Source organism: Mytilus galloprovincialis, chromosome 13 (genome assembly GCF_965363235.1).
Source record: "Mytilus galloprovincialis chromosome 13, xbMytGall1.hap1.1, whole genome shotgun sequence".
In the NCBI taxonomy this organism is placed as follows: Eukaryota; Metazoa; Mollusca; class Bivalvia; order Mytilida; family Mytilidae; genus Mytilus; species Mytilus galloprovincialis.
The window spans coordinates 16,681,528-16,708,518 of NC_134850.1; the positions used below are offsets into that span (position 1 = coordinate 16,681,528).

The 26,991-nt window shown below is 31.8% G+C and overlaps 1 protein-coding gene across 4 annotated transcripts in view; it reads right to left on the reverse strand.

Annotated features, from left to right (window-relative positions):
* Positions 1–9,020: 9,020 nt before the first annotated feature.
* Positions 9,021–26,991, reverse strand: part of LOC143057547 (NAD kinase-like) — a 39,277-nt gene continuing 21,306 nt past the window's right edge. For 2 of the 4 annotated variants that reach the window (XM_076230857.1, XM_076230859.1), the window contains 9 exons: positions 22,670–22,799; positions 17,346–17,460; positions 16,264–16,349; positions 15,451–15,553; positions 14,693–14,814; positions 12,802–12,901; positions 11,889–12,046; positions 11,216–11,298; positions 9,021–10,549 (listed from right to left, as the gene is read on the reverse strand). In XM_076230857.1, coding sequence (XP_076086972.1) covers positions 10,375–10,549; positions 11,216–11,298; positions 11,889–12,046; positions 12,802–12,901; positions 14,693–14,814; positions 15,451–15,553; positions 16,264–16,349; positions 17,346–17,460; positions 22,670–22,799 — 1,072 coding nt within the window. In that variant the 3' untranslated portion in view covers positions 9,021–10,374. The remainder of the gene's footprint in view (positions 10,550–11,215; positions 11,299–11,888; positions 12,047–12,801; positions 12,902–14,692; positions 14,815–15,450; positions 15,554–16,263; positions 16,350–17,345; positions 17,461–22,669; positions 22,800–26,991) is intronic. The other 2 variants (XM_076230858.1, XM_076230860.1) reach the window with 1 other exon arrangement.

Sequence of the window (26,991 nt, forward strand, 5' to 3'; positions counted from 1 at the left end):
TTCAGCTGGACCTAATCACTACTTTACATTAATATTTATGACCCAAATTTGTTTACAGTGTCATTTCACCCCCCAACTTGCTATATGAGGCATAAAACATGGAGAAATAAATTTGGAAGGGGTATAACAAAAATTGGCAAGTAACACACTGTCCACACTAAGGACTATATTCTAGTACTTTACGCAAAAAGGATTCCCTGGCATTTCACGTAATTTTATTCCGTATTTCACTAAGCGTTTATATGAAAACGTTGCTGACAAAAAGGTTCTGCAGGTATTGATATGAAAATTTGTAAACTAATTAAAAACAAGAGTGCATATACTTGATAGTCGCCTGATTTACCGATCATACTGAATTGAATTTATATTAAAATTATAAGAGGAAAAGGTTAAACAACAAATGTTACTATAAATAAACATTCGTGTTAAAATTTATCAGAATACCAGGCTTATAGTTTGGTACGCAAGACGCGGTTTCGTCCGCACACTCGGTAGTGGCGCTCGAATCTGAACTGGTGGAAGGTCAAATCAAATACTAAGACGAAGATCAATAAATCCGAAAATCCGAAAAAGCTGAGCCGACTTCAGCTAGGCCAATGTGTGTCTAATGAGGCAAAGGTCAGAAGGACCTTGTTAGATGGACGTGTATACTTTACAATCGCAACATAGTTTAACTATAATTTCTTATAGTATATGAGAAACAGATTTCAGAGTCAAGAAAACTGAACTTTGACCAATGAACGGATAAAAAATGAGATCAATGTCAGATAAACTCTGCCAGACAGCACATACACCCTTGCAACCAAAGTAGTTCAAATATTATTTATAGTATCTGACCATAAAAAAAATATACTGCTGACTGTTGAACTATGAAAATTAGGCCAAGGTCATACGAACCTTCCAGACAGACATGTATTCCATAAAATCATTTCATCCATCAAATATGACCTATGCCAAGAAAAGTATATGAGAATCAGATCATTTCATGAAATAAAACAATGAATAATGTAAACGAAGTAAATATCAAATGAACTCTGCATGACAGAATTGAGCACCATGCAATCATTTAATACAACAAATTATTTTATATAACCCATTGCTTATTATATCTGTCTGAGAAACAGACTAGCCCATAAAAAATAGCACTGGCCACGTGCACTATACCATGCAAATGAGATCAATTTCCGACGAGACCTACAATTCATACCTATCCACATTAAAATCATTGCATACACCAAACATAGTTGACCTATTGCATGTAGTATCTGAGATAAATACTTGACCATGTGAACGTTACATTGATCACTTATCTATGAAATGAGGATAAAGGCTGATGAATTCTGCCTGACGGATATATAGACCTTGCAAGGCCATATATCAATTAGGGGGAGGACAGGGGGGTACCCTTCTCCCTTCTCCCACCCCTGTTCTCCTTTCTCCTACCCCTGTTCTCCTTTCTCCCATTAGAATAAAACATCTCCTTTTGAGATATTTTTTCTTGAAATATTAGATATTTTATTTTTTCTCCTTTCTCCCAGCCTTCCTCTCCTTTCTCCCAACCCCTTTCTCCTATCCCCTTTCTCCCTGTCTCCCTTACCCCTGTCCACCCCCTCATCAATTATAGTCTTATTACTTATAAGTGCACATTTTACAGCAATTTTTTTTTCAAGAAGTCACTGATCCATGAAATGAGGTCATTGACAATGGACATAAATGCATGACAGACTGAACTTCTTGTTTTGTTTTTATATTCGAACAAGACTAATGGGTCTTTTGGAACCGTTTTAAATTTAATGCCTGGTTTATATGATGAGTTAATTCGCAATATAAGGTATCTTCCTCCATACAAGGTAAAGACATCTATGTCTTCACCATCTGAAATATAAAACTTTAAACAAATAGTTTTCTTCATTCTCAACTTTAAATTATCCTGAACTTATTACACCAAAAACTAATTTCAAAACGTATATCAACCTATATTTCAATTCACAGAATCATAGCATCGTGTGACAATTAACATGTCTAATTTCTGAACATGTAACACATTTAAATTACTGTTAAAGAAGATAATGACATAACTGCGAGAAATACCAAATACCAAATTACATTCTTTAGAAATCCACTATTTTCATTTAAAAGACATTGTGTTTCTGCTACTAGTATCTGAAATTAACCGTGGTTTTGGTAATTTTGACTTAACTTAGGGTTTATTCAAACATGAATTAATTTTGCCATAACTCTATTTGAACTAAAACTATTTTAGTCTTTTAGATACAGAGTCTTTCATTTTGGTTAATGATATCCTTTGATGCAGAAAAAAGTTTTTACAATGTTTGTTGCACTGGGATATTTTTTTATTTTTATTTATTAAAGAATGGCTGGAATATTTTTTCTCTCTCTGAAGAACTATTATAAATAATGAAGTCCACACTGAATAATCTGCTAACATGTTCTTCAAAAAAAGTGTGTGCTGCATTTTTATGCTAATTCAAAAAGATAGATTTTTTTTATAGTCATAACTTATAATTTATAACTCCTATGAGCAGTGGATATTTTGGTGGACATAAATGGTAGATAAGAGCTTGACATTATGAGAAAACTTTCAACCTCTAACAAAACTAATATTTTACAAATCAAACATGTATCTGAACAAGCAATGCACTTAAATTGCTGTTGAAAAAGACAATGACATATGTACAAGAAATACCCAATAAAAAAGATGATTATAACTTGGTTAATAATATATTTGGGCAGTTAATATATATGACAACTGACATTACAAAATAATGATCAAATTTTATATATGACCGAGACATTTCACCATTAAGGTGGCTAGTGGGTACAAAAATTTCAGCAAAAAATTAAACCTTTATTTTTTTATTACAAATTTTATTTGTTACACTATTAGTTATTACTTTATGATATATGGTAAAAAAATCGACCCAAAAAAATTATTCGGTTTGGCCCCAGATGACTTTTAAAATGTTTATATCATTGAAAAAGCTCCAAATTATCTCCTTTTGGTATTAAATTTGAAATATCTATTTTAACTTATCAGTGACCTATATTTTTTATTATTGTTATCAAATAAGCTGTACATAAACTAAATAATTGTAAAAATTTAAGCGATTTCTGTAATTAGGTTATTTTTTTATTTCGATATTACCTCTATTTCTCCTATTAGTTCAACAGAAAAAAAGGAAGTTTACAAAAATGTATGCTTCTTCCAGAGGCAGATTGTGAGCTTAAATGAACCGTGACCCCATTTTTGTATTTCATTTTTCTTTTAAGTATATGATAAAGTTCATTTATAAAAAAATATAGCGAAATCCTATATTAGAAAAAAAATTTATTTATACCCAGGAGCCCCCTTAAATTGATTTGTTGAATCTTTTTTGTCAATGGAGGCAAATACAAAATTATACATGTTTTTGCAAAATAAAGGCACCAGTAATATACCTCTGTTCAAAAGTCATAAATCAATTGAGAAAAACACAAATCTGGGTTACAAACTAAAATTGAAGAAAACACATAAACTATAAGAGGAAAAAAACAAAACAACAGAGCACAGAAGTGCAACAAAAACAAATGACCTTGCAACATACATAGGCACGAACTATAACATAACAACTGCCATATTCCTGATTTGGTACAAAATGGTGGGTTTGAACCTGGTTTAAAACGTTCAAACAAATTAGCTTATAATGTGCTATGTTGATGTTATTTTAATATACTTATAAGACCAATTGGTTCTAATTTTATATAATGACAAAAGAAAACAATATTGTACTTTAGTTCTTTATTTCTTTTTTTCAATAATAAAATTACATGCTTGTATAAAAATACACAGGTTTTTTCCATAACAGATAAATTGCCTGAAGAAACAATGCTGATTAAGAGACAGAGATAAAAGAATCGTTACACTCATACTAAAAGCAAATGCAAAAAGAATACATGTCATAAACATATCAAAATTGACAAATTATGACCTGAGGTTGCCATTTTATACTTTGATTTTGAATAAATAGATACAAGACAAACCCTGAAATAGTATGTAGAACACATAAACATCTTTGTGAAGTACATCATATACTAAGCAAAATGTATATATTAGCTTCATAATACTTTTTGATTTTCAAATTCATCAGGCCAAATAAGTTGTCTTATCAATCCCTTGTTCACTTTCCATTTGAAAGTGAAGTGAACCTGTGTGTAAATTTGTCTGTAATTCTTCAATCACTGATTTTGATTTTCCATTGATCAAATTTACAGAAGAGATATTTCAGTGATTGTAATTTGATTGCAAAATTAGTCAAAATATCCCACTTTTCAGTAATTTTTATGCAACAAGCACTGAACACAAGCTGGAATATTTATTCTAGTTGTTACAATTGGTGCCAGGGGTCTCGAAATTTAAATATAGGTGTGAGCATTTGTACTGTACTGTGACAATGGGGGGGATGAACAGCAACCTTTGCTTTTGGTTTGGTCAAATTGTTTTGTGTTTTGTGTCATGAAAAACTTAATTGTCATTTAATTTGTATCGAAAAGTTATTTAAAAAAAAAGAAACAATGCAGAAACATTAACATATATGCTAAATCCCCAAATATCAGAACCCAACAAATACAAGTGATTCAACAGTAACAACAAACAGAGTTGTCTTTCACCCTGAAAGCAATCAGGTTTAGAATTCTAATGCATAAAAAACATATAACACTACAAACTACAGATATCAATAATTCTCTTACATAATAAGATAAATAAAGACTTAAAAAAGTATCAGCGGATTATCAGATTTGTCCAATTGAGATACAAAATGTAGTTAAATTATCAAATGATAATGATTAGCAAATAAATTTTAAAAGCCTTCCACATACCACAAAGTTGTCAATAACAATAACATCTATTGGCATATTTGATTTGTCCAGCAAACTGATAAAATATATGACCCTTACACTGATCCAATCATCTTCTGAGATCACTGGTACCCACATGTTGATAAAATATATGACCCTTACACTGATCCAATCATCTTCTGAGATCACTGGCACCCACATGTTGATAAAATATATGACCCTTACACTGATCCAATCATCTTCTGAGATCACTGGCACCCACATGTTGATAAAATATATGACCCTTACACTGATCCAATCATCTTCTGAGATCACTGGCACCCACATGTTGATAAAATATATGACCCTTACACTGATCCAATCATCTTCTGAGATCACTGGCACCCACATGTTGATAAAATATATGACCCTTACACTGATCCAATCATCTTCTGAGATCACTGGCACCCACATGTTGATAAAATATATGACCCTTACACTGATCCAATCATCTTCTGAGATCACTGGCACCCACATGTTGATAAAATATATGACCCTTACACTGATCCAATCATCTTCTGAGATCACTGGCACCCACATGTTGATAAAATATATGACCCTTACACTGATCCAATCATCTTCTGAGATCACTGGCACCCACATGTTGATAAAATATATGACCCTTACACTGATCCAATCATCTTCTGAGATCACTGGCACCCACATGTTGATAAAATATATGACCCTTACACTGATCCAATCATCTTCTGAGATCACTGGCACCCACATGTTGATAAAATATATGACCCTTACACTGATCCAATCATCTTCTGAGATCACTGGCACCCACATGTTGATAAAATATATGACCCTTACACTGATCCAATCATCTTCTGAGATCACTGGCACCCACATGTTGATAAAATATATGACCCTTACACTGATCCAATCATCTTCTGAGATCACTGGCACCCACATGTTGATAAAATATATGACCCTTACACTGATCCAATCATCTTCTGAGATCACTGGCACCCACATGTTGATAACATATATGACCCTTACACTGATCCAATCATCTTCTGAGATCACTGGCACCCACATGTTGATAAAATATATGACCCTTACACTGATCCAATCATCTTCTGAGATCACTGGCACCCACATGTTGATAAAATATATGACCCTTACACTGATCCAATCATCTTCTGAGATCACTGGCACCCACATGTTGATAAAATATATGACCCTTACACTGATCCAATCATCTCGTGAGATCACTGGCACCCACATGTTGATAAAATATATGACCCTTACACTGATCCAATCATCTTCTGAGATCACTGGCACCCACATGTTGATAAAATATATGACCCTTACACTGATCCAATCATCTTCTGAGATCACTGGCACCCACATGTTCATGAACTATTTTGATAAAATGAGTCTGACACAAAGAGAGCTAATGAAAACCTAAACTTGCTTTGGCATTAGGATCAGCAATGTCACCATGACGACAACAGAACAACACAAGAGAACAGCCTTCAGATAACTTCATCAAAAGTGATCGTCATCAGCTTTCTACATAAGTTGACCCTCAAAAATAAACTTTCAGGACACAGAATACACCTTATCGCTATTTGTCCGCCATTACTGGATATCACACAGGTTCCCGTAAAATTTTGACATCACAATACCAAATATCTGACGCCACAATGGAAAAGTGATTGTTGTATGCGTCAAAAGTTCAAGCAGCCGGGTCAGCCGGGATTAGCGATAAGGTGTATTGTAAGGTAATGAGGAGCTCAAATATGTACTAACTTATATACTAATTTCTATTAAATTGGATAATAAAAAAGATAGTACATCCATTTAACCAGTTATAGAAGTTTGAATGGCACTGGAGCATTGGGTAATTTTTTTAGAGGATTTTAAATTCTTGTTTTTAACAATTTATGCTCTGTATATTTTCGGCCCCTTGAACCACACCTGAAAATCTTACTTGTGTTTAAAAGAAACTTTTTGGTAGATTAAAAATAATATGTCCATCTTAATTCAAATATTAATATGTGATATTTTAAAACTGTGTGTGCATATATTATAAAATTGAGAAAAGAAATGGGGAATGTGTCAAAGAGACTATCCTACCAAAGAACAGAAAACAGCCGAAGGCCACCAATGAGTCTTCAACAAAGCGAGAAAATCCCTCAACCGGATTTATTGTTTTATTATTTAGAGGCAGAGATGAAATGCTCATTGCCTGTGCAAAATATATTTGTACATACAGCAAAAATATTACAAACATCATAAGTTATGATTCATAACTACTAACTAGTGATAAGTATGATTAAAATCAGGTTATTTGATTATCATAGAAAATGAATAAATAAGACATGAATGTACATGACAAAACAATTAAAATTGAGATCTACGTAAAAACTGTGAATGCATTCATTTTCATGGGATACCAATTTTCATGGAGCAAGCCAAAATGTATTTGAGATCTCTGTAAATACAGTGAATGTACTCATTTTCATGGGTACCAATTTTCATGGTGTGAGCAAAAATGTATTTTGTTGATATTTGCTTAAGGGGATTAGGTTTTTTTTTACAAATTTGTATCAAACATTGTAGGAATTATAGTTGTTGAACATATAACTTCATGTCTCACTACTTTAAAAATATAAAAAAAAATAATTATAAACCCACACTATATGAACTTAACAAAGTTCGAGTAACTTCTGTTAAATCAGAAATTTTTGCATCATTTTTATTATTGCAAATATACGGAAAAATGCAATAATGCTACACATTTGATAGTTTACTTAACATCATTGCAAAAATGCAATAAATAATAATCATGCAATATTTCCTTTTATCATTGCAAAAATGCAATAAAAATTCAGCATCTCAATCAGACTTTACATTTTAAATTCTGATTGCGTTAATTTTGCATTACACAATTTTTGATATCGCATATAATAAACAGTCACAATAATTATTTTTTACATGCAATGAATTCTGAATTATAGGAAGTAAAATGGCTTTTATGATTTATACAATATGATATCTGAACACAAATTATCAATTGTGTATGCGCAATTGTAGTCTTATTATTTTGTGTACAAAATGATCAAAGGCAAACAAAAAAGTTTATTACATATTTCATGTCATATGTAATCTGCAAATCTCAAAGGCAATGTGCAAATAAAAGTATACAATGTTATTGTCCCTAATCATGCCATGAAAGCTTTTACATGTTATAATGAATTCCCAAAAGACCTTCAACCATGATCAAAGAGTGGCAGTGCTTCCTTTTATCACAGAAATTCTGGATGCATTATTTTTCATGAGGCTCCTGCAGGGTCAAAAACGACCTGCGACCTCTGGGCTTTTTAGAGGCGACTTCCGACCTGAGGGCCTTCTAAAAATGACCTGCGACCTGTAAAATTTGGAAAAAAACAACCTCCGACCAACTTCTGTCCTCTGTGTTGGGAAAAACGACCTGCGACCTGTACATTTCCCTTAAAAACGACCTCTCGATGAATTTAAAAGCAACCTTGCGACCTGAGGGGGGGGGGGGGGGGGTACCCTGTGGGAGCCTCTTTCATGTAGTTCCAACTTTTGTGGATTTCGTGGATAGAGATAAACCAAGAATTTAAATGTTCAAATGAATTACAAAATAATAATGTATGCAGTCAGTGGCAAAATCATGAATTCAAATATACAGGAAAATGCAAGTTTTTCTTAATCCATGGACAATTGGAACGAATGAAAATAAATGAATCCACAGTAATAATAACAGGCTATTATTTGAACTTGGAATTATTTTTAATTATGGAATTTGCATATATTCTTGTGTTTGAAATTTTTGATAAATTCCATGTTTATTCTGTATTATTATGTTTTGAGCAGTTCATAACATTTTCCACACAATGCATTTTGTATAGATAGTGTTGTGCGCGGCATAGTACGTTCTATTGAAAATGTGCTATCTTCTTTGTAATAGAAAGTGTTGTGTGGCGCACAGGACATTATAATGCAGAATAAACATGGAATTCATTAAAAAATTTCAAGCACAAGAAATTATGAAAATTCCATAATTAAAAATAATTCTAAGTTCAAATAATAGCCTGTTAATTGTTTTTGCCTGTTGGCAAACTTTTCATTTCTTTTATATCGTAGATGAACAATATCCTCAAAAAGTCCACTGTATTATTAACCTATGAAAAAAACATTAATTACTTATAAGCTGAAAAACCAAGAAAAAAAATAGTTCAATTGAAATCTATTAAAGAAATAAAACCAATAAATTTGCAAACACACAAAAATTTATATTCATACAGTATTTTCAAATGTCAATGCCAAAATAAAACAATTCCTGTGGAAAAACAGAATGGATTTCTTCTTGAAATGTTGCATATAAATTTGAGAATGGAAATTGGGAATATGTCATAGAGACAACAACCTAACCAAAGAGCAGATTACAGCCAAAAGGCCACCAATTGAAATATAGTACACAAGAAAAAATTGGCACTGACAATGGAATTTAAAATTTTACATATATTTACAAATAAATTCCATTGTTTAAATTCCATGAGAGGAGGTCGCTGACAGGTCTTTACAGGAAAAAAATTTTGGAGGTCTCTATCAATATGGTGTCTATATCGTGAAAACATATTTTTGTCTTGACGAAAATTGCATGAGTAATGGAAAAAAAACTTATTTAGAATTAAATATTTATAATATAAAAGTTCAGAAACAATATAACAGACATATCACAAAATATGCAAAAAAAATTATTTAACAAATCATAAACATTAAAATATTTAAATGATTGCATTCATATATAAAATGAGAAACTTAACAAATATAAAACAATAATATATTTTGTTTGCTACTTTGAATATTCATTTTTTTTTCAGACTTTTGAATCACATATTATAAACGGGCTGCAAAGATTGTATCTTTGATACATCAATTATCCAATACAGTAAAACCTGCTTAAAAGAGAATGTCTGGTTTTTCAAAAGCTTTAAATTCAAACATGCTTAACTCCTTCATTTGTCAAAAAATAATCCTTAAATATCAAAGTTTATCTCCTTACATCTGGGAAATGATTTACTGATATTTTTTGTTGTTGCAGAAAAACGACTATTTTTAGTCTCTAAATTGCCAGAGTCTACTGTACTTTTATAAAAGACATTCAAAGCAACATGTCTCAACTTAACCATGCATACATATTCTTTACATAAAGATGCATAAATGTTGACTACACTATTCTATTATGCTCAATAAGTATCTGTGGGAAACTGCAATATCTTCAAATGCCTGTCATCTCCAAATACTGTTTTTAAGGTATTTGGCATATTCCATAATTGAAAATTTGGAGTCCGGGCAAGATTTTTGATGAAATTAATCCCTCAAAAATCAAGAAAATCTAACATGCATGGGGTTTCATTCCTATTTTTAAATATTTACTGTATACATAACAATTTCAAAAGTAGCAAACAAAATATTGACATGTAACCCAATGAATTAATTACTAAGTTCTACAGAGTCTAAACTGGTTGTACTAGGTATTGAGGAAAGAGGTTTCTGTTGTTGGCGAACGTTCCAATGTAAACACCCAGCTAACCCTGCAAACCAATCGTCTATCTGATCTCTAGCACATATAGATGGTACTGGATACTGTGCTGTAGTGATCCTTAAACTGAAATTTAATTAAAATTAAAATTTATTGAACTTTTAAAAATTAACTTGTTAGTTACATATTCCTTCCTTCCAAGTAATTAACTCTATCATTCCTTTCTTGTAGACTCTATGTCACAGCAAACAGTTTGAGAATTTAATGAAAAATTTCAACTTATTATTTGTTGTGTTCACCAATTCTTTTGTGTATTTCATGGGTAAAGATGAATCATAAATTTAAATGTTAAACCAAGTACATATTTTCTATAGGGTTGTATGCTGACTTTGACAAATTCACCAAATCAAATATCCTTGAGAATATAAATTTTCCTCAATCCATGAACTTGGTACCCACAGATACAAACCCACAAATCCACAGTATCATATCTTTCACACAAATAGATAACAGGGGCCATCAAAGAGAGTGTTCATTTTTGAATGTATTACGGTAACCTACAGTTGGTAACTTCCATGTCATTTGGTCTCTTGTAGAGAGTTGTCTCACTATCAACTATACAACATCTTCTTACTTTTCTATCTAAATCTTGCCTAAATTGCCTATCACATATATCTTACCAGACTCCCTGCATTAATTCTTGCCTGTTTCTCACATCAAAGATAAATTATTCAAACCAGTATCTTTAAATTAACCTTAGCTTATTTTTATTTCGATCTTAAGATAACTTACCAGTCTCCCTGCATTAATTCTTGCCTGTTTCTCCCATCAAATGATAACCATACAGAACTCCTGGCATTTTCTGCCACCATTATCTGAAGAAAACATCATAATTCACATCTTATACTACTTATTAAAACAAAGATGCTTGCTTCCAAATGTTGAGGGTTTGGTGTTTTTGTTAGTTGATTTTGATCTTTGTATCTATCTGATGAGTCAAGCCATTTTCAACTGAGATTTTTAGTTTGTTCTTTTGTTGTGCTGTTACACAACATAGGGTGAAGGTTTGGCACCAGCAAAAATGATTGACCCTGCAATATTGTGTAAAGCCTGTTGTCCCATGTCAAGATCCTATAATTCAGAATTTTTAGCAATTGTTGCTGTATATCATGTTTGTTTTTCATGCATTGTTTTTCATGCATTGTTTTGAACATAAATCATGCTGTTAGTTTTTTTTGTTTTTTTTGTTTTAATTGTTTTTTATTTTTCACTTCAGTTTTTTTCATGGTTACCAAATTTTGTCTTTTTAGGAAAAATTTAATTTTGTGAATATTTGATTTTGGAGTTTTTACAAATTCTGAATAAAAGACTTTGTGCAAAATGGAACATTAAAATTTGTTGTTAACTTGTCCCCACGAAGTCCATAAAAGTTGGTTTTCCAGGAATAATAATAAATCCAAAATACCTTGATTTCCACTCCAGCTGGAACAATAACTGGTCGGAATGATAAAGAATGAGGACAAATAGGGCAGAGTATTATAGCTGGTACGCTGGGATGGACCATTGATGCTCCGGCAGATACAGCATAGGCAGTACTTCCTGTTGGTGTGGAAATTATCAAACCTGAAAATGTAAGACAAACTGTTGGTGTTGATAAATTAATCATGAACATGTTGGGCAAATATATGGTAATAATTACATTAGATGTATGTTTCATTAAGATACTTTATTCTGATTGACTAACTGCCTATCACGTGTTATTCCTTAAGCAATTGCATCACTCAATAAAACTTTTCATTCATGATAACACGTGGTCCCACAATAAAGTGCACAAGTGAATTAAATAAAACAATTATAAAATTCGTGTTTTCATGATCATAGCTAAAAAATGTAATTATAAGTATTGAATGCTTCTTTTTGTAACTTCATAGGGTTGTACAAAATGAACTTCGGTCAACGCTTTTACACCCCAATGAAGTTACAAAAAGAAGCATTCAATTCTTCACAAATAATCAAACATAAGAATAAAATATCGTAAAAAGTTTTAGTGTGAAACTATAAAATCAAAAATCATAGGTCAGGTTTTTTTAAACTGATTATGGGGTATCAAGCTCGAGTGATCCTAACAAACTCTTAAAATATATGACAAGTTTTTTTAGAATGATGTGCCCAAAATTTAAAATTTAGTGTTGATAAGCTAATTATTATTGTAGTGAACTACTTAGATCACTAAGCCACAGAGGCCAAAAAAATCTACAGGAAAAATTCTGAAATTTTGAAATTTATCTTAAAAAATTCTGATTCTTAAACTAGAAAATAATACATTCAATCATTTCACAATAATATATACAAAGTAGCATAGAAATAAAAATACAAACCATCTCCTTGAACTGATGTTACAAGTTTTCCTTCTACAAACAGGTCTACATTACTAAGGTAGGGTGATTGTGCACGGTCAACAACTACTTCATTTAAAACCTAAAACATATTAAAATCATTATAATTCATCTATAATACTAAAATTACGAGGTCTAATTTGTCAGCCGTCATCACATAAAAACGACGAATCAAAAAATTCAACTTTATATATAACTAATATAGTACAAAGGTGAAAATTAAAAATTACACCACTCCAGGCCCTTTTGTTTTCCACGTAATTAATATTGCCAATAATTAAGAAGTTCCGGGTCGAGTCCGATACCGATACCAATAGTATATTCACCTGTTACCGATTACCTTATCTGTACGTTCCGCATCTGACAGGCGCACCACCAAACGGTGTATTCGGGATTAATATGCTATACAGTATTACACGGGTCATAATCACAGGGTTGACACTACTTAATTGTCAAATTGTTACCTATTGTAGTATTTTAATCAGTTAGACTTTCTAAGATAACAATACGAATACTAAAAATCTGGACTAAAATAAGGCATATAGGTACAGTTTTCAATTTGTTAGGGGGCATGACGTAAAACAGTGAATCAAAGAATTCAACTTTATTTATAACTAATATAGGACAATGCTGTTGATTAAAAAATATTCCATTCCAGGACCTTTTGTTTTCCAAATAATTAATATTATCAATAATTGATAAGTTCTAGTTCGAAGGGTTCAAACAGAAAGATTTGAAAGCAGAGAAAACTGTATATCTTATAATCGGCATGACTTTATCAGATGACAATACTAATACTAAAATAAGGCTTGCGCATAGTTATATACTTTAATTCAGTCACGGACCCGCAATATCACGGGTGTGTTCTAGTATTTACTTAAAAAGCTAAGTGCATCTGACAAACAGAATTTCAATCTTGGTATCTATGATGAGTTTGTTTACAACTAGTGTGTCAATGCCACTGCTCTTTTTTCTCTCCGAGGGTATTACTAGTCCAATAGTCAGCACTTCTGTATTGATATGAATTATCAGTGAAATGGTCATAATTATAAATCAACTGTTTATAAATTTTTCGATTTTTGTTAAAATACTTAAGGTTTCTACCCTGAGAATGGAATTACCTTAGCTAGTTGTATTTTTCAAAACTTTAAAGAATTTTGGGTCCTAAATGCTCTTCATACTCAGTTCAGCCTTTTTATCTTTTTGAAATCAAGTGTTACTGATCAGACCTTATTAGAAGCGTGAAAAGTGCTTCTGGGGTAAATAACTTAAATCCTGGTGTCTATGATTAGTTCTTATTAAAACAAAATATTTGTTATTTGTTCTTTGAATTATTTTTTGGGGGGTACCAAATTTATGGATGACCATAGTAGATAAAAAATTCAAATATTATTTTGAAATTGTTCTAATCATTGATAAAAGTGAAATATTGATTTAGATCAAAATCACAGCTGACGGACAATAATTAAACCTCATTTGGGTCTATATGAATGCAATCTTTACTTTGACACTTAGTTTAAAATGAGTTATGAATGTTTTCAGCACGGCTCCCAGTTATCTATACATGTATTATACAACAATTTAAGGTGGTACCCAACACTTTCACTAAAATTAACTTGGCTCGTTTAAATTTCATAAAATTTTGACAAAGTATATACTCCCTTTGACAAAAATATAAAAATTTAAAATAATTTAAACCAACAGTTTTTTCAGAAAAATTACACTGGTTATATAGCAGTTTGACAAATACTAATTTTGATCATTTAGAAACTTAATATGCCCGTAACAACATAACGTAATTAAAACGTTTAGATGATTTTACAGAGTTATCTTCCTGTAGTGTTAGGTACCACCTTAAGAAATATTTACTTACTAAATAACTTTGTTTACTGTCAGAATTATTGATATGTTTTATATGTGATACTTTGTGTGATTCAGACCCAGATTTACACACTACACACTTCAGTCTGTATCTTAGTGTTAGATCGGCATGACCTACAAATATACAAAAACATAATTAACAAAAATACCAAACTCCAATGTAAATGTAAATAAAAGAATTTAATAATGTTTTTTTCTTTCAATTTATACAAAATCAAAGCAAGAATCCATATTTTTTTTGGCATTAGAACTACCAGTATCTTTCCATACAGTATTATTGAAAATCAGACTTATTTTAAACTGAGTTGCTATGTGTGTTACATTTTAATGTTGTGTCGTTGTTCTCCTCTTATATTTAATGCGTTTCCCTCAGTTTTAGATTGTTACCCCGATTTTGTTTTTTGTCCCTAGATTTTCGAGTTTTGAACAGCCGTATACTACTGTTGCCTTTATTTAACTACACATATTGCTGTGTGTTTCTTTATTTTACATAGGCTAGAGGTATAGCATTTATAGAACGGTTGAGATCTTACAAAACATGTTTAACCCAACCACATGTTTGCGTCTGTCCCAAATCAGGAGCCTCTGGCCTTTATTGGCCAGTTGAGGCCCACCTCCTGTTGCTGGATTTTCTCGCTGAAGTGATGACCCATTGGTGGCCTTCATCTGTTATCTGCTCTTTGGTTGGGTTATTGCCTCTCTGACATATACCCCATTTCCATTCCCAATTTTATGTTATATTTACCTTACCTTCTAAAACATTTGTGACTTGTTCTTTAAAATTATCAAATGGAAATGGTGTTAAAAATCCTAGTGATCCCATGTTGAATGCCATCACTGGTGGAACGTTTGTCTGAAAATAAACATTAATGTAATTAAAATATATGAGCCATGTTGGGTAGTCATCTACAATGAACACTTTAAAGGGAAATAACTCTTTAAATTGTCTTTAAAATTATCAAATGGAAAAGGTGTTAAAAATCCCAGTGATCCCCTGTTGAATACCAGGAATCGATTTCACAAAAAAACTTACTACTAAGATTGATCGTAAGTCATGAATCAATCTTAGTCGTAAGTTTCTTTGTGAAATAGACTCCTGATTACTGGTGGAACATTTGTCTGAAATAAAACATTGAAGTATCTTGAATAAAAGTACAAAGTTTCAATATCTCCAGCGTTGAAAAATCTTATTAGTACAAGGCACTGGCGGATCCAGAAATTTTCATAAGTGAGGTCCCACTGACTGCCTAAGTCACGCTTCAGTGATTCTCTATATTAGAAACCAAATTTTTTTCCAAAAGGGGGGGGGGGGGGGCTGGGCACCCCCTAAATCCGCCTCTGCAAGGGCAATTACTATTGAAAATTATTTTTTTGACTTCTATAAAATCATTAAAATGAAGAGAAATATAGACTTAAGATTTTTCAAAACCCATCTGTGTTATGAAGAAATTTAAGGCATATAACAATGTACCATCCCCAACAAGACATATTATCATAGTTTTATTTAGTCAAAGGGTAATCTCCCTTGGCACAGCTCTATCCTCTTCTGATAAGATATCTTACCTGGAAGAAATTTGAGGCATATAACAATGTACCATCCCCACCAAGACATATTATCATATCTATTTTTCCTGTTAGATCATCTTTACCTGAAAAAACAACAACGGAACACTATAATAAACTCTATCAAAATGGAAAATTTAACTGTACCTTCTAAAGCTAAACCACAAACAAAACCTGATGCCAAATAATCTTTATAGAAAGTTTATTTCGAATTATTTTGCAAATGTGTCTGCTCAAACTGGTGCTCTAAGCTGGCCGTCTTATATTTACAGTGAGGTGAGATTTTTTGCTCAATGTTGAAGGCCAGACTTTGACTTTTAGATGAAGAACAGCAATAAAAGAACTGTTCCTTTGGTTTTTGGGGTTGTTTTTTTAAGTGCATGTACTGATTTTGTGTCATGGATGAATACTTTAATCCTTTGTTTTTCTTTCATGTACACTGGTTTTTTTTTAAATCAACCATATAAATGAAAATCTTGTCTGACAAAACATTCTATATGTGCATGCCTATTCTCTGAATCAGGCCATAAAAAAGAATAGGTTTGTTTGCCCAAACCCTACCTACCCAGAAAAAAGCTTTCTACTCAAATTCTTTTATTGTCCTCATTTGAAGAAGTTTTTTTTAATCAGATAGGCATGAAGAGTAATAAACACCCGATACTTCAATTTCTTTTTTTGAAAAAAAAGAGAAAATGCGCCTACCTACCTACCCACTGTATCAACCTTTGGGTAGGGTTTGGGCAAACCAAAACATTCTATATGTGCATGCCTATTCTCTGAATTAGGCATCTGTAATTCAGTGATAGTCATTGTTTGCTGTCTGTCATATTTGTTTTTTGCATATATAATGACATTGAATTATTTTTGTTTGAATTGTTCCACATTTTGTCATGCAGATGTTTCTATAGTTGACTAAAGGGTTAAAGGCTGTATGGTGACCTTAAAATATTTGTCTTATTGCCAGTCATACAACATCTTTTTTTTATTGACTGATCAGACTGCATTGATTCAACACACCCAAAACCAAATCAGAATTACTCAAAAGACAAACAGTACTTGGTCCAGATAGCCCTGTATCTTACCTTCCTCAAAAGTCTGTAATTTAGTTTTTAGGTGATCAACAAATTCTTCATCCTGTGACAGCAGGTAATTTTTATCTAAATATTTCTTTTCTATGTATACTACCATATTCTTAAACTGAAAATAAACAAAATTCATCAGATGTTTATATGTATAAAATGGATATCTTATTGGTGCTCAAGCACTATAAAACCAGGTTTAATCCACCATTTTCTACATTTGAAAATGCCTGTACCAAGTCAGGAATATGACATTTCTTGTCCATTCGTTTTTTATGCGTTTTGTTATACATGTATGATTTTGCCATGTGATTATGGACTTTCCGAATTGATTTTCCTCTAAGTTTAGTATTTTTTAGAAACGGTTTCTCTAAAACAATAACATTCATAGATATTTTTTTACTAACATCAATAATCGATCGATCAATATTTTTTAATAGTTATGATTACCAAAACAGTACTACTGACCCAATTATACAAAGCATTTGTGAGCATTTACTGGTAAACCAAAGATTTAAGCCTACACAGCATGACCAAAATTCTTGAAGGTTAACTTCACCTGAGAGATTTCTAACTTCATGTTTAGCAAAACTATATAAATTGATATGAAGAAAATTTACCACTGCAATAACCAAGAAATAAAGCCAAAGAAATGTCAATTATACAATTGTAGAAAAAAGGAGAAAAATTTAACATTTAAGAAGTGCAAAATGACCCCTTGTGAAACATGATAAAAAAAGAAAATGTGGTATGATTGCCTTTGAGACAACTTAATCCACAAAATTTCAAATGATGTGGCTCATTTATAGTTTATCATATTTCCAATCAAAACAAGATTTACTAGAGAAAACCAAAAATTGTGGATATTCATGTTTTTGGTTGTGCCTTTGGTAGCATTTATGGGTTAACCAACAAAGGTCAACATTGGGTCATCGCACCACAAAATTGTTAAAGGTCAACTTCACCTGAGGGAACTCTAGCTTCATGTTTAGCAAAACTATATATATAGATTGATTAAAATAAAATTTACAACTGCAATTACCATGTGTCAGTGAAATTAAGCCAAAGAAATGTCAATTATACAATTGTCATAAGAAAAGGAAAATTTGACATTTTTAGAAGTGCAAAATGACCCCTTGAGAAATATGATAAAAAAAATAAGATGTGGTATGATTGACTTTGAGACAACTTAATCCACCAAAATTCAAATAATGTGGCTCATTAATAGTTGACATTATTTTCCAATCAGAACAATAGTTATCTAATCAGAAAAAAAATCAAGTTTTATTACCTCTTAAAAATATAACATTTAAATTGACATATTAATACAGAAAAATAAATTCTCCAACCAGAATTCCCTGAAATAATCTTTTTAAACCTTTCTTGATGTGACCATGATTTGGAGGAATTATGAGGATTATTTTTTTAAATGTGAATAAATCAAATCATTAAAAAAAGATTACTGATGAAAAAAACTTACCGGGTATTTTATTCTGTCCTTAGACAACAGAGAAAAGAGCATTCATCTGATGAACATGTACTTCTTTAGAAATGTACAAACTTGCATACTTCCAAATACAGGCAAATTACAATTTCTAAAAGAACCGCTAACCTCCATGTTTGTTATGCTGAGGAATCATGGATTGAGAAAAGCTTAAATTTTTGTGAATTTTTTTTTGTGGTTTTGCCAAAGTATAAAATAAAATTAAGAATGGAAATGGGGAATGTGTCAAAGAGAGCAGACCAAAGCCACCAATCACATTCCAATAGAAAAAATTCATAAACTGTTGAATATTTAAATTTCCCTTGTTAATTGAAGGAAAGAATTGTATATAAAATCCAGTGGGAATAGGGGAGGTAATAAGTAAGTTATGGCCCCTCTGTGCACATTACAGCCATAGATGAACCCATCTAAGCTGTAGTGTATTTTGAAAACGAATTATCATTTTTGGATAAATAACTTTGATTTTTTTTGTCTGTTGGTTGCTAAACCACAAAGCCACTTTCAGTAATGGTAAACCATGGCTTTATAGTGGTATATAAAGATAGGAAAATGAGGTAAAATTGCCAACAAGTCATCTCTCACCAAATAATGACCTTGGACCACTGAACTTCTTCAAGAAAACTGGCAGTTTGTCCTTGTCAATTAAAAGGTTTCAGTCTAATCAAACAAATTTCATGATATATCAAAACATTTTATGCTTAAGATTATGTTATTAAATTCATAGATCTGATTTAAAAAAAAATTAATTTAAAATATCGGTTGGAAAAAACCCACCTAAGAATTCAATTCATCTAAGCTGATAAGTCCCAGAACAATTATGTGTAAAATAGTTTTACCTAAAAAGGTATTTTGACATATAAAAATTATTCCCTTATAAGAAATCTGCCCAATGAAAATGTGTCAATAACTATCAAATAGTGACAAAAGTAGAAATTATTTTAAAGAGACATTTGACAGGAATAAACTCAATATTATTCATATTATTTTTTTTTAATAAATCTAGGCTACTTTACTTAAATAATGATTTTGTACCTAATGACTGACAATAAAACAACAAAAACACAGAACCACATTTTTTTCTTCATAAATCTTTTTTTAAATTACCATTTTTTTTTCATTTTAATTCTTTATACTCAATTGTTTTATTTAAGTACTGAGATTGACCCTAAAAATCGTTCGACCTTAAATCAAAGTTTTATATTTCAAACCTACATCTATGTAAATAGGTGAACATATAGCTAGGATTAAATATTAAAAGTAATTTTAATTTCACCATCAAATTATATCCAAAACAAGTGAAACTGCCAACTACTGCTACTGCTCACTGATTATACCCCAGCAACAAGTGGATAATTTTAATAGTGTAAACAAGAAGTTGTTGAGTGATGAATCTGAAAACACATCACACAGTATAGCTGACTTATATAAACCCTGAAACCAAATTTCAGAAATCTTTGTATTGTAGTTCCTGAGAAAAACGTGACGAAAGTTTTAAATTTGGCTATCATGTGTAAAACCATACATTGAGTGTTTGGTAAACAGGAAGTTGTTGAGTGATGAATCTGAAAACACATCACATGGTTTAGCAGACTTATATAAACCCTGAAACCAATTTTCAGAAATCCTTGTATCGTAGTTCGTGAAAAAAAATGTGAAGAAAATATTCTTGGGATGGAGGGACTGAAGGATGGACAGACAACCGTAAAACAGTATACCCCCTCTTTTAAAGCAAGGGTATAATAAGGTATTAAAAACATTTTAAAATGTGTAGGGTTTCCACAGAAAATTGAATAACATTTTGCATCATTCTTATACAGACTGGTACAGCTAAAAGCTAAAAAAAAAAAAAAAACATTGAACAAATCATGCAATGACGACTATTTTACTTATAGAACCCTCTTTCTCTTGGAACTACAGTGCTTTTATTTTGTGGTTATTTGATTTGAGGACAGAGACAGCATTTTTTCATCATTATACACATAAAAATTTATGATCTGGGCATAGAAATTGATATAAATAGAGAATGTGTATATTGGATAATAAGTTTCATATTTGGTTGAGAATAACTTAAGTTAGAGAACATAAACCAATTTTTGGACATACAACTACGCACATAGACAGATTACAATAAATGCTCCCTCAGGTGTGATGATGTGGGCATAAAATGCTACCAGACTGCTTTTATTTATGCTCAAATTTCAAAAAAGGTCATAAACGCCCTAAATTAGAGCCAAGTAGCATGTTTTAATGTCATGTCAAAGGTACATTTGCTAAAGTAATGTTGTATGATCTTTCATGCAGGTTTTATTTTTTCACAAATTTACATTATGGTAGTATTCTTTGTATCTTTAATGTGACAAAAGTAAGCTGACTAAACCATGAAAATTGAGGGCTCGAATAAGATTTTTTAAAATGAGAGGGTTAATTTACATAACTTTTAAATACTCTGGTTGAACTATTTGATATAATTTTTGACTATACTGTATAATGATAATTTGTCCGACAACTAGACCAAAAAAAATTATCATTTTTTAAATAAAGTTCTCTCTACCACTCTAGCTTTGCTGACAGACTCTATATCATCATATATTAGATGCTTTAGAGAGAAAGGCTAAATAAAAATAGTATATCTGAAATCCAAATTTTTTTCATGATTTGTTTGTTTCAGTCACAATTCAGATAAACTTGAGAATGGAAATGAGGAATGTGTCAAAGAGACAACAATCCCTAATGACCTGGGTGCAGAAAACAACTGAAGGCCACCAATGGGTCTTCAACACAGCAAAGTGTTGGCTTCAGTTGGTCCCTTAACAAAAATGTGTACTATTTCAATGAAAATGGATGTCTGACCCTAACCTAGAAACAAATACAAGACTAACAACGGCCAGTGGCTCCTGACTAAGACGTGATAAACAGAAATGTGGTGGGGTTAAACATGTTTTGTTTGTAGACATTGTGCTAATTTTACCTCCACCAGCCAGGAGACGAGTTTTTCTATAATACTACCTCCGCCAGCCAGGAGACCATTTTTTAATCTTACCTCCACCAGCCAGGAGACCAGTTTTTCTATAATCTTACCCCCAACAGCCAGGAGACAACACAGAATCATCATACATCTTGCCTCCACCAGCCAGGAAACCAGTTTTTTCAATCTTACCTCCACCAGCCAGGAGACCAGTTTTTTTAATCTTACCTCCACCAGCCAGGAGACCAGTTTTTTTAATCTTACCCCCACCAGCCAGGAGAAGGAGACCAGTTTTCTAAATGCAGACAACACAGAATCATATATCTTACCTCCACCAGCCAGGAGACCAGTTTTTTTAATCTTACCTCCACCAGCCAGGAGACCAGTTTTTTTAATCTTACCTCCACCAGCCAGGAGACAAGTTTTTTTAATCGTACCTCCACCAGCCAGGAGAAGGAGACCAGTTTTTTTAAATGCAGACAACACATACCGGTAATCATCATATTTCTTACCTCCACCAACCAGGAGACCAGTTTTTGAAATGCAGACAACACAGAATCATCATACATCTTACCTCCACCAGCCAGGAGACCAGTATTTTAATCTTACCTCCACCAGCCAGGAGACCAGTTATTTTAATCTTACCTCCACCAGCCAGGAGAAGGAGACCAGTTTTTTAAATGCAGACAACACAGAATCATCATACATCTTACCTCCACCAGCCAGGAGACCAGTTTTTCTATAAACTTACCTCCACCAGCCAGGAGAAGGAGACCAGTTTTTTTAAATGCAGACAACACAGAATCATCATACATCTTACCTCCACCAGCCAGGAGACCAGTTTTTCTATAAACTTACCTCCACCAGCCAGGAGACCAGTTTTTTAAATGCAGACAACACAGAATCATCATACATCTTCTTTACAACCAAAACTGTTAATGGAGCTTTTACCCACTTTAATTTCTGACTACTTGGATCTGGAATTGTTCTGAAAAGAAATTTATAAAACTTCATCACATAATATTAACTGATTGAATAATTCTTAGGTGTTTAATGGCACTTCAACCACAATTGGTTTGATTGATTGTTAATTGCGTAATATCCACTGGCAAATATTTCATGTATGATCAGGACGAAAGCACAATTGAAATCTCCATTCTATGTCAATCTTTATAAGTATTTAGATTTTGATTACTGGAACATATTTTTTGTATTTTAAATAACTATATGTAATTTTAAGACCATACTGTTTGAGTACTGTGAAGCCAAATTTTAAGAAGAATTAGCTTCATAAAAACTGTTCTTATCATTATCAAAATCAAGACCAAAAGTAAGCTAGGAATAAAATGTGTTGTGCTTTTACATGTACTCAGGATATTTATCATTAAGTAGTGCATGAATTCAATAATAATCTCAGATTTACCTATCAGTAACATGAACTCTGCCGGAAAGGCCATGCTCTGATAACCTATATATATGATTTCAACTACTTTATGATTATTTATTATATTTTGATGTGTCTATCAAAGAAAGCACATAAAATCAACAAACGTTTTTATTTTCAATAGAGCCTGAGTAGCTAATATAATGTATATCGGGTTATTTTCGATTTGGGTTTTATTCCTTGTTTCAGGGCCTATAAAGGGCCAGATAAAATGTTCATGTCATACTTTTCGTGTATCAGACCTTTATACAAAGCATTTTTATAGACAGTAATACCCGGTATATAAGTATAGGGTAAACTTTCAACAGTAAACTTTGCCTTACGCAAAAATCAGGAAATTTTACACAATTAAAAATTTCTTGTTATACAGTAGTACTGATCATTGGATAACAGTTCAAAGGTCATAGTTCAATATAATATAACTATTTCTTACTTTTAACACTAGAGAGAATTAAGAGGCAATACTGGGTGTCCTGTGCTCTGGGTCATAAAATTTAACTCTGAACACAAATTCTAGTACAAAATGTATTTTGATTGGTTGAATTCTCAGTCTGAGTAAAATAATTGAAATTTTTAAGATCACAATTAAGCCGTGGCAATTCACGAGAGATGCTGCCAGTGTAGCTTCAATGAAAAGTTTTTCTCCTTCCAAAATGTAAATTTAAATTATTTGACAAGTGGTTGGTTAAAAGCTTATCAAGCAATCAGTTATCTTCCTTTGACCTTATTTGCTGCTGTGTGGTTAATGCTGTTAAAGAAACAGCTATCATATTCCATTTTATAGCTAGACTCCTTGTATTAGTAAAACTCCATTCAGATACTACTCTAGTGAAATAAGAACATGTGGTGTGATTGAAAGAGAGACAACTTTTCATAAGGGACTAAATAACCCCAGAAGTTAAGAGATGTTCTTCATCATCAATTGTTTTATTCTTACTATACATTCTATGAATTATAAATAACATATACATTTAAAAAAATAAATGTACCTGAAACAAGTCAAATTATTATTTCCATCCATTATCCTCAATAATATCCTCTTATAATATATTACATGTATTATTTACTAAAGCTCTGCAGTCTGGTACTGGTAAATTCCTTTTGCCTGGTGATGGTCTTAAACTTTTATTTGATGTACGTCTAGCTAATAATTTTTCTCACTTTACTTTCGAAAAGCACAAACTAATGTACTGCACGTTACTACATAAATATACATATATTCACAATTCACTTAACAAATACATCCTCTGATTTTTTAATAAATCTTTAACTGGTTTTATAGTCCACAATGCTTTGCTCCAATAAGAATTAAAGAACTCATCTAATATTGTACAAATTTTTTGTCATAACACATAACTTTTTTCCACAAGATTAAAATATAAAGAATTTGAAGTAATTTCAAAGTCTTTTTGAATTATAAAGATAATCGTTGATCCTTTAACAAATTTTAATTTTCTTTAAATAAATTTGTGATTGCTTCCTTCAAGTTACCTATACAATTATATGTAATAAAAAGAAAAAAAATATTTAGTTTACTTTGAAATTAAACCATCCTCCCTTAGATATTATGTACCATACTTGGATAATTTGTCATTTCTACCATCATTTAAACAGTGTGCCCTTATTTAAATATCAAGTTATTTACTTATCAAGAAATAATAAGAATTTGAAAATAATATGAATATGACAAAAACACAAATACAGCTGTCTGTTACATTTACATTCAAAGTTTGTTTTAACCTGTACTGAATTTCTGAACTCATAAAGCCAATAAAAATTATTTGTATTTTAGGTGTAAGGAGATTTTTCTTCTTTAAATCTTGTATGTGTTTAGAACTTAATAAAATACATCTAGACAATTATAAATCTAGCATTTTTACTGCCAGAAATACAATCAATTAAAAATCTGTGAAACAGATCTATAATTGTATAATTGCACATAAAAAACACCAATAAATTACGTGCTATGAATAAAGATTGTGTGATGTTGCTATAAACATTGTGCCTTTTTGATACAAAAATGTTATAGGGTAACTCGCAGCGGGCTTGGTTGATGATTGTTTCCTCCATGTTTAAAGTCCAGTGGCAATTATTTCAAGCATAGTCTGAATGAAAAACATTTTTAGTCTATTAAGGTTCTACAAGCTTAAGGTTGGATTCGATCGATCAGGAAAGAAGGGCTGGAAATATAAACTTCCACTGAAAACCATATGCAATGGTATGTTTAAAATAAGGGTTGAATTGGTGACTTGTACAAAAATAAATTCTAATGCCCTCAGCTCTCATAATCACATGATCACTGACCAACAGTGATGTATAAATACAACAAATCTAAAACAGCAAGCTGATTTTTTAGAAAAATAATGAATAAAAAAAACAAAAAGTGGATAAATTCATGAAAGTATTTTTTTTGGTGATTTGTTGCATTTATTTAAACATACTGATACAGTCTCTGATTTGAATATATACATCATTGGGCTGACAATTTTTTTTCTTCTCTACTTTTCTATTGTACAGAACATTTGTTTCATGTTCTATAACAACACGTTTTCATGATTACAAATAATATTCAACTGTCATTTTGTCTGCACCTCAGCCTCTCTTGATCCTGATCACGATGATGCAATTAAGTTACGGTTAAACCACCTAAAGTTTTACATTTGACATGTTTGACATTTCTCTAATGTCTGACCCCTTTAGAGAGGGTCGACTTGCTTGAGCGTTGTCCTGTCCCAACGTAAGAGCAAGTCCAAAGACAGAAACTTCATATAAGATGACCCTATTCATATATCTACTATTTCATGCAATACATATTTATAATCTGGCCATAATAAAGAATAGGTTTGTTTGCCCAAACGCTACCTACCCAGAAAAAAGCTGCCTACTCAAATTCTTTTATTGTCCTGATTTGAAGAAGTTTTTTTAATCAAATAAGCATGAAGACTAATAAACATCTGATATTCAATTTCTTTTATTGAAAAAAAAAGAAAATGCCTGACCTACCTACCCACAGTCTCAACCTTTGGGTAGGGTTTGGGCAAACCAAAATATTTTTAAGTGTGGCCTCAACAACCAATTTTATTCCCTCACACCAAAGGATTTCATTTGCCTACATAAACCTAAAAGACTGCATTCCAGAAAAATAAACATTCAAAATTACTGCATTGATTAAACTCTTCGAGGCTGGGTACCCAATAAAATTGAGAATGGAAATGGGGAATGTGCCAAAGAGACAACAACCCGACCATAGAAAAAAAACAACAGCAGAAGGTCACCAACAGGTCTATTGCCCAACTATAACAATGATAACACAGTTATTAAAGTTGTGCCTTTTTTAGACAATAGATGCAAATTTTCAAAATTCTGCCTACCCTTTCTTTCTCAATCAAATGTTTACAGCGTGGGGTTTTACTTTCGGACAAATAATATCAAAATTATAGAAAACTTCATCAGCTCTACCTTAAATTAAAGAACATTTTATGTTAAGGGGGTCTTGAATTCTGTTTGATAGCTTCAAATATACTAATACTTTTTCAAATGAGCCACATCACTACATTATACTTTAAAGTTTGTGACCTAAATGTTTTTACAGTGTAACTTCATCCCCTTCATGTTATTTGAGGCATAATACATTAAGAAACAAGTGAAACTGCGAGCTACTGCTCACTGATGATACCCCCGCCGCAAGTGGATAATATTCATAGTGTAAAAATATGCAAGTGTTCGGTAAACAGGA